The sequence below is a fragment of the Camelus bactrianus genome, chromosome 5, assembly GCF_048773025.1.
Source record: "Camelus bactrianus isolate YW-2024 breed Bactrian camel chromosome 5, ASM4877302v1, whole genome shotgun sequence".
Taxonomy (NCBI): Eukaryota; Metazoa; Chordata; class Mammalia; order Artiodactyla; family Camelidae; genus Camelus; species Camelus bactrianus.
Genome location: NC_133543.1, coordinates 85,078,974 through 85,087,763, shown reverse-complemented (window position 1 = coordinate 85,087,763; position 8,790 = coordinate 85,078,974). Strand labels below are relative to the sequence as shown.

At 37.3% G+C, this 8,790-nt stretch overlaps 1 protein-coding gene across 1 annotated transcript in view; it reads right to left on the bottom strand.

The window, feature by feature from the left end:
* Positions 1-4,044: 4,044 nt before the first annotated feature.
* Positions 4,045-8,790, bottom strand: part of TMEFF2 (transmembrane protein with EGF like and two follistatin like domains 2) — a 225,950-nt gene continuing 221,204 nt past the window's right edge. The window contains exon 10 of the mRNA XM_010948700.3: positions 4,045-5,963. Within this exon, the coding sequence (XP_010947002.1) occupies positions 5,867-5,963 (97 nt within the window). The 3' untranslated portion in view covers positions 4,045-5,866. The remainder of the gene's footprint in view (positions 5,964-8,790) is intronic.

The following is an 8,790-nucleotide window of genomic DNA, read 5'->3' as shown; positions in this document are numbered from 1 at the left end:
GAGGCTTCCACACAGTGGGAAGAGAAACAGAACATCCTCGGGTAAGTGGAGGGTAAGCTGCTCTAATCTTTGGGTGTAGGTTGATCCAAGTTAGGCACAGGGACAATTAAGGAGAAATTCTGTGGATGAAGTCCCATGCTTTATGGGTAAACTTTGGACAGTTGCAGACTGCGAGACTGAGAATAGCTTGCCAATGGTACGAGAGCACTGAGGCTGGAAGGGTCCCTTGTAAGAAGTATGAGAACCAGTGGGAAATTAGTGTTATGGGGGAAAGAAAGGTAAAAGTGCAAACTGATGGCTTGGAGATGATCGTCATCTAAACTCTTCAAAAGGGGTAGGAGGGTGTAGCTCAGTGGTAGAGTATGTGCTTAGCATGCGTGAAGTCCTGGGTTCAATCCCCAGTACCTCTATTAAGAAAATAAATAAATAAACCTAATTACTTCCTCCACCAAAACAAACAACAACAGCAGCAACAAAAAATAAACTCTTCGAAGGCCTCACTGATTCCCAACTGAGAGGGATTGAAGCTTACACAAGAATCACACCATATATTGTGTAGTTTGACAAGTTATCCTTAAATGACTGTGAAACTCTGTAGCTTATTCTTTACTGAGCATTCAGCTTATTAAAATTATTTTATTGTCTTATAAAAACTTCAACATATTTTCATAGAATATATCTGAAAGGATATACACAAACACCATGGTGTGTATCTTTTGTTGGTAGGATTAATTTATGTGTTTGGTTTATCTATATTTTCTAATCTTGCTAGTTAAACAAGTGTTATTTATATAACATGTTTGTTGATTTAATATATTGTTGTGATAATTTGGGACATTACTCTCTACTGTGTTTTCATAGCCTGGCTCATAAAAAGTCCTTTGTTTTCAAAGACTAATAAGTCCATGGATTGTGGCAGAGAAGGGCTTTAATAGAAAACGGAGGCTTCATGAGATGAAGGAAAAGGTGGTTAGGATCTTGAGAAGAGGAGGGTGTCCAACTTCCTTGGAGACACCCACGGGGAGGGAGGGCATGGAGCGCTGTCCAAACATGCCCTGCAGAATGTGTTGACTGTGTGGGTCCTGAGAGCCGCTGTCTCTGGAGGTCACCACGCCTAAGCCTCGAGTGGAGGGAGTCCCTGTGTTGGATCAGGAAGACTGGCAGGTTTAACAATGGCAGTGGGACCACCGATAATACAGGACCAGGACTGCTTCTGCCCTCCCTCCTTCTCTCCCATAACACCTAATTTTGGACTTCTTTACTCTGAGTTAGGTTCTTGTGTTGTATTGAATTTGGTCACGTTTCCAGGGTGACTGGACCAGTAAAGTAGATTTTTGTCCAGAGTGAGGCTGGAAGGAGGCCTGACAATGACCGGGTGGGCTGCACATCACCCCCGCCTTCCTGATGTTGATTTCAAAGGCTTTTCTCATTTGCATATTTATGCGTCAGTTATAAAAACCAATGCCATTACTTGATCTAATCCTTCACCCTTCATATAATGTGGCTGCTCACCCAAAGATATCAATTAATTCAATGAAAAGGTTTTTGTGGTTGATATCCAGATGAGTGATTATGTAAGTGAAATGTCTACTGTAACTGGGGAACAGTAACAGCTGGTGCAGGAGCTGCATGAGGAGGAAAAGGGAAGTAGCATCTGAAGATAAGCATTAGCTGAGAGTCTAATGTGCCTTTGAGGTAATCTCTGTCATATTTCAATAGTCTGTACTGACTTTTCCTTAAGGATTCATGAAAGTAAAGAATTTGGCCCTGCAAAGTCACTGCAGTATTGACTCACTCATCCTGTGCCTGGAAACACACGAGAGGTTGAATGTTCTGTGCTTTATCAGGATAGACCTCTTTTAAAATGAAAGAATGATCGCTCCTCTTGTTTGAACATGATGCCAGTGGACCCATTTGAAAAAAAAAAAAAATGGAGGAGCTATATTTTTTTTAACTTTGTATTACCTTATTTTTCCAAAGAGACAAGAGATTCTCCTCTGAGTGAGCATGATTGCTCAATTCCTTCTGACTCAAACCATATGATTCCTGTTATGCTTTGTTTAACTGATGACATGTGGTTCTTCCTTCTTAATTACTTTTACAACAAATATTTATTATATCCCTAAAAAAATAATCTCCATGTAGTGAAAGTTCACTCTGCGTGTCCTTGTTCAAAGCGCAACATGGAGTCTTGCTTATGTCTCATAACAGTCATAGGGAGTGTGGGAAGACATTTTTTTTCTGTTTTAAATACATAAAGAAATTAAGCAACTTGCTCAGGGTTAAGGAGTTAGTCAAGTGGAGCTTAAACTGGGACCCATTTTTCTCTAGCTTCAGAGGCCAAGTTTACTACACTTTCCTTGGAGGGACCCAATCCCAGTCACCCTGAATCACCTAATTCTATTTTTAATTTTTTGAATAGAGCTTTTAATTTTCCAGCCTTTGTTGTTGTTGTCTGTTGTTTGATTAATCCTCATCTCCACTTCTTTTGCTAGAATGTGAGCGTAAGAGTAAAGATCTGTTATCCACTTTGTTGCTACCTAACGGCACCCAGAATAGCGTCTGGTATGGTGTAGGCACCCAATAAATATTTGCTGAATAAATGGAGACAATTGGCAAGGCACTAATTTTCTGCCTTCTTGCTCCCAGGCTAAGGGAAAGACAGACTTGCATGGACAATTAAGGAATAACATGAAAAATACCATAACAGAATTAGGAAGACAGCCAAGGGAGTTACGGGGGCCTCACTGATAAGCTGTTACTTGCTCTGAGTGTTGTGGAGAGAAGGGCACAAAGAGAGCATGGGGAGGAGAGAAATCTCGGAAGCAAGAGGCAGGGTCTGTGTGCAGAATGATGACATCATTCAGTGTCTCGCACCTCCTGGAGGGTCCCCAAGCTCTCTGAACCAACCATTATCATAGCCTTCCTTACATTCTTTGTAATTTACTATTTACCTCTCAGTCTCCCCTACAAGGCTGTGAGACCTTTGATGCAAGGACCCAGGATGATCTGATCTCTTTCAGGCTGGGGCTTTGCTGTATTTATCCTCATCTCATAGGTTAGTATGGTGCTGGTGACCTCAGTACATGTATAATGTATAATAAATGGGTGATGAGTGATGAATGAATGAATGAGTGAATGGCACAGCTTAAGAGCAGTTTATTTAAGGAGAGTTTTGAATTTAAGTTGAGCAGCAAAAATAGCTAATGTGGTCTGAGGTAGCAATAATAAAAGTATAGTGCCTGGTTTGCTGAATACCTAGAATCTTAGACTTATGGAGATTAGAAGTGAGACCTAAGATGTGAGATGACTTGCTCATGGGTCCACACCAAATTCGTAGTCAAAGTAGGACTTGAATTTAGAGATCATGGCTCACAGTTAAATTTGCTTTCTGCTAAGTTCTACTATATTCTGTGCTGGTCAGGCCGCAACTGTAGTAGACTGTGCATTTCTGAGCACAGTACTTCTGACAAAGTAGAATCTGTCCAAGGAAGCATGATGCAGATGCTCAGGGGAAGTATAAACCATATCACATGAAGATCAGGTGAAGACATTAAGGATGTCTCACCAGAAGAAGAAAATACTTGCAAAAGTGAGTGGGAAAACATGATATCTGTCCTAATATTTTTAAACATATGAGTCATTATTCCTTTGCTCCAGAGAGGAGAAATAGAAGCATAGGTAGAAACTATAGAGAATCAAATTTCAACTCAATATGAAAAAAATGATCTCAAAATTAGAATTGTCCAAGAATGAAATTCCGAGTGATACAATATATGCAAGTAGAGGCTGGCTGATTATGTCAGGGCAAGACTGTGAGTTCCTTTAGAGCAGAGGTCATGTTTTGTTTGTATTTCCCTAGGACCTAAATGGTACCTGGCGCATAGTATATGCTCACTTAAGATTCATTATGCATCTTTCAAAAGGGATTCCTCATGGGGTGAGTGAGCATGGAGGTGAATAGGAGTGTACTGTATTATTAACTCAAAGGACTTTTCCAACCCCTAGGTTTATGGTCCCTTGATCATAAAAATTCACACAAAGTAATGCATCAATATTTAATGAAGCAAGTCATTTCATACTCTTACAAGTAAAAGCCAGTGAATTGTTGTTTCTTTCAAACTCTACTAAGCCCTGTGATGTTGCATTTTTGTTCCTCCTTTAGGAAAAGGAAAGGTTTGTTTGCCACAACCCCATCTTATTCAAAGGAAATCAGGGCTCGTTACATCTCTGCACCTGTTAACCAAACTAAAATTCCACGCAGAAGTTTAAATGGAGTTTGTTTTGTCAAAGTAGACTAGGAACGATTTATGGAAACCTGAGTGATGGTTATGCCAATAGGTTTACACTTTCCAAAGTGATGACTAATATAGAAAATCAGGTTTTTCACAGAGTCCTAAATCCTATTTAAATTGTCACCTTTTAAAAATGTTTTAACAAATATTTTAAATATCACTTCAGGAAACTTATTTTTCACCGAATAGTTTATATTCAGAATGTGTTGGCTTAATATCTGTCCCTCTCTTTTCTTGTGTGTGAACATGAAAGTGTCATTCCTTTTAGTCCATGCAGAGGTCATTTGAAGGAGACAAAGAAAGCTTTATTTGGATTTACTATGTTAGCCACAGAAAGCTATGAAGAACTAAATGGTAATAAGGCAGTTGTTTGATTTGTTATTTTCATCTTATTCTTTGAGAATTTTCACAGTTTATCTTTTCCCAAAGGGGTCATACTTATTTGTAAACTCAAAAATCTGTATCAGTTTCCCACTAAGGTCTTTCATATGCTATAGGATTAATTTTCTTTCTTATGTCATCATATATATATATATACATATATATATATATATGCTTAAAACACATTTCTCTGTTTTCATGAAATATTATCATCTTAGTTCCACTTCAGATAATAGTGCTGCATTAGCCGCAAAGATATTCATGAGGTATTTGGTTGTGATTCTAACTTAATTTTTAAAGACCCATATACTATAAATATAGCAAGGTGCTTTTGAGAATTCATGATTTTGGTGTTACACATTTAATGATGTTATTAAAATTTCCCCCTAGTTTTTAATTCCAGTCACCTAAATGGAATAGATTTTGTGCTCTGTGTATTCCTAATACGTAACTTGTTCAGGATCTTTCAGATATATGCACTTAACTGAGAGATTCTAAGATGTTTCCCAAATAAAAACCAATATCTTCTTTCCTTCGCCTTTATGAGTTATAAAACAATTTTCCCTCCCCTTCTTCTTTTATTTAATTTATATGCCAGAGATTTTTCTGCTCTGGGGCTGAAAATGGAAGACTAGGGAAGAAAGTTGATGAAATAGAGATGATTCAAAGATCTGAAATATTTTATCCTCACTCGATATAAAGTAAATTATTTTTTCTCTTTTCCAATAACCATCATTTCCCTTGATCTTGGAATCACTCAAAACCTAGCCACTGAGTCCTGTATAAACTAATGCTCTGTCTCTAGATGTGGAGAAAGATAAAGTGCTGGTACCTGTACAGATTTTACTAGTTTGATTATATTTACAGTTATGAGATACCGCAAATTTAAGACTGCCATTTTTTCTCATCACTGAGTATTTATTATATATAACAAATACATGGGAAAGAAAAAACTATATTGTGTGATATAAATAGTTTATTTACATTACAGAAAAACATCAAGACAATGTATACTATTTCAAATATATCCATACATAATCAAATATAGCTGTAGTACATGTTTTCATTGGTGTAGATTACCACAAATGCAAGGCAACATGTGTAGATCTCTTGTCTTATTCTCTTGTCTATAATACTGTATTGTGTAGTCCAAGCTCTCGGTAGTCCGGCCACTGTGCAACATGCTCCCTTTAGATTAACCTCGTGGACGCTCTTGTCGTGTTGTCTGAACTGTAGTGCCCTGTATTTTGCTTCTGTCTGTGAATTCTGTTGCTTCTGGGGCATTTCCTAGAAGGTTGGAAAGTTTACAGATCTTAGTCCAGTGCTATTACCTCAAGTTTGGTCCCACAATCACAGAGTGAAGTTGTGGATTCAGCAAATTATGAAAATATTTCAGATGAAAGACTTTATTATTAGCAGAAGCTGGAATTATTTTGGAAGAGGTTTTTCGTTTGTTTGTTTGATTTTGCTTCTCCTTGCAGTCGTCTTTAAGTGTCATTGAGAAGAATCGAAGAATAGAGGCAGAAGTTGAAGAGGAATACATTTCCCTAGTTCTCAACTGCTTGCACATCAAGGCACAGAGTGACTCAGTGCAGTGCAATCAAGCAAGTGCGAGCTCGTCTAATCTCATGTTAAAGGTCTTCAATGCTTTCATATTTTAAATGTCCTAAGAATGAACATTATATTGACATTTCAAAGCTACAAGTTTAAATCCTATCAAACCAGAGAATGAGCCACCTGTTAATATTGGATATGTAATGGAAAGGGATATTGTTTTGGTTCAGCCTAATATCATTTTTGTACATTAATACTATAAGCTAGAGACATAAATGGATACCAACTATTTAGCTTCTATGAAAAGTTAATATTTGGTTAAATTATCTGAAAAGCTCTGATCTAGTGTCTTTTCTCTTATAATAAAGTAATGCTTTGATGACACAAATAAAAATAACACTATAAAGTTTGTATAAAATCCTATTATAATAAGTTGTAGGGTATCAGAAAATATATACCCATATATATGTTCATATATGAATCTATACATATATATAGTAGGTATATATATGGGTTTTTTTGGGAAGAGGATAAAGCTATCAAAATGAGTGTGGAGCTGGAAGTCACAATCCCAGCAACTGGGAGCCAGAAATAAAAATGTAGAAAATCTCAACAGGGCAACTCTCTTCATTTCAGAACATGTCTCTCGATGTCTATATTTTTTATGACACATGTTGTATTTAGGAGAAGGGCAGATGTCTGACTAAAATAGTAAAAACAAGGGGAAGGAATTAGAAAAAAAAAGAAAAAAGCAAAGTTGGAAGAGGAGACAAGAAAGAAAAGAGGTAGAAAAGAGGAGAAACCAGGTGATGACAAGATTAAAAGAAAACTGAAGAGAATGAGGGGAACTGCACTTGGTGTGATTTTGTAAATCTTTTAGCAACTAGATGTTTTGGAATAGGTCTTGACAGACAAATGTTGCCAGATCACCAGGAAGGGAGGGTTTGGGCAGGAAGGGTTTTGCAGGAGCATGGCCTAGTTGGAAAGTCTGGTTTTTGAGCAGAATATTTTCAAGTGAATGAAACAAATCCATATTGAGAACAGTGTGGTTTATTGACTAGTATAACTCCTGGAAAGACTCTGGAAAGCTTGGACAGCCTAGGACAGATTTATAAAATGCATTACCATAATGCTAATTTAGCTCGTGTGCTCCTTCTCCTCCTCAAAGTAAACAGAAGATAGGTTTTGTTTTAACATGGAAGATAAAACGGCTATATGCTTTTAAAAAGTGGCTTGCCTAATTTGGAGCTCAGTTTAGGTTGTCCTGGACATCAGAATACAGACATCATGACCAGCCAAGGGGCAGCGTGAGCAGTGGGTGAGTGCACAGGCTCTGACACGAGGCAGCCTAGACTCCATTTCTGCCCTTGCTGCTCAGCTGTGTATATTCAGCAATTTACTGACTTCTCATACCACAGGGTCCCTATCTCCAAAAAGGGGATAACTGTTCCTTCTTCACAATGCTATCAAATGTATATACATATGTGTGTGTGTATACATATATGATACATGCACACACGTATATATAGACACACAATTCCTGGGGAAGTAAGGACCCTGTGTATTCCAGTTGTTTTTAGTATGTATGGGAATGAAACTGTGATTAATAACAGACTTGCAAACATCTGCTAAAGTATTTAAAGTTCTGCATTTTTGTCAATACATGAAGTAGCAAATAAAATTGTTAGGAGATTAGCTCTCCTAAATATGAATTTCATTTTTCATGTGCTGATATTGCTAAGCTATTAGAAGGCTCAAGACCCTTTGAGAAATATGGCACAGTTCCCTGTGTTTTAGATTCCTTTCTGTCTTTTCTTTTATGCTCAGTATTTTTGGTTTCTTGAGTTATCTTTATATTTCCCAGAATCTATTTTAATATAATCCATTGACTCACTTGGCATCTAAGTGTGAGAGTCGAGTTGATGAACTCAACTTGGCTCAGAGTAGCACAAAGCTCCCGTCAATGATCTTCCCTTAAGCCTTTAGGCCAGGCAAGGATTTATGAACCATATTTTGTTTTTTTCAAGAGCAAATGCCACACTTGTCCTCAAAGAAGATAGCACAGTACAGATACTGAGATGTATTGTGGCCTTTATTTTCTAAAGATATAATACTTTCTTTTATATTCTTATCTTTTGAAAATAATTTTTTGGGAAGCATTCTGATTTACTGTAGAGCTGTACAAACAAATGAAAGTCTAAATACCTTGTGAATTTGATAAAAACCTTGAAAAACTTTCTAGGAACTTTTCTCTCAAGCAGAGTAAAATCAAATCAGAATGAAGTCTCTTCAGTAACATTTCTGGTTAGACAGGACATAAATAACATGCATTTGGTTTGGAATCTAATTCTTGCTTACCATGAATTTACACACTAATGAAGTTAAGCAAGTACCTGGCCTCACTCCTTTACTCCAAGCTCAGTGTCAGACATCACTGACTAATCATGGTTTTCTTTCCTGTTGAAACTGGATGAGATCTCTGTATCTCTCTCAACAGAGCTTTCCAGGAAGCAATTACCATTTGATTGCTATTTGATATGAAACCTTGTTGTGAAATTTG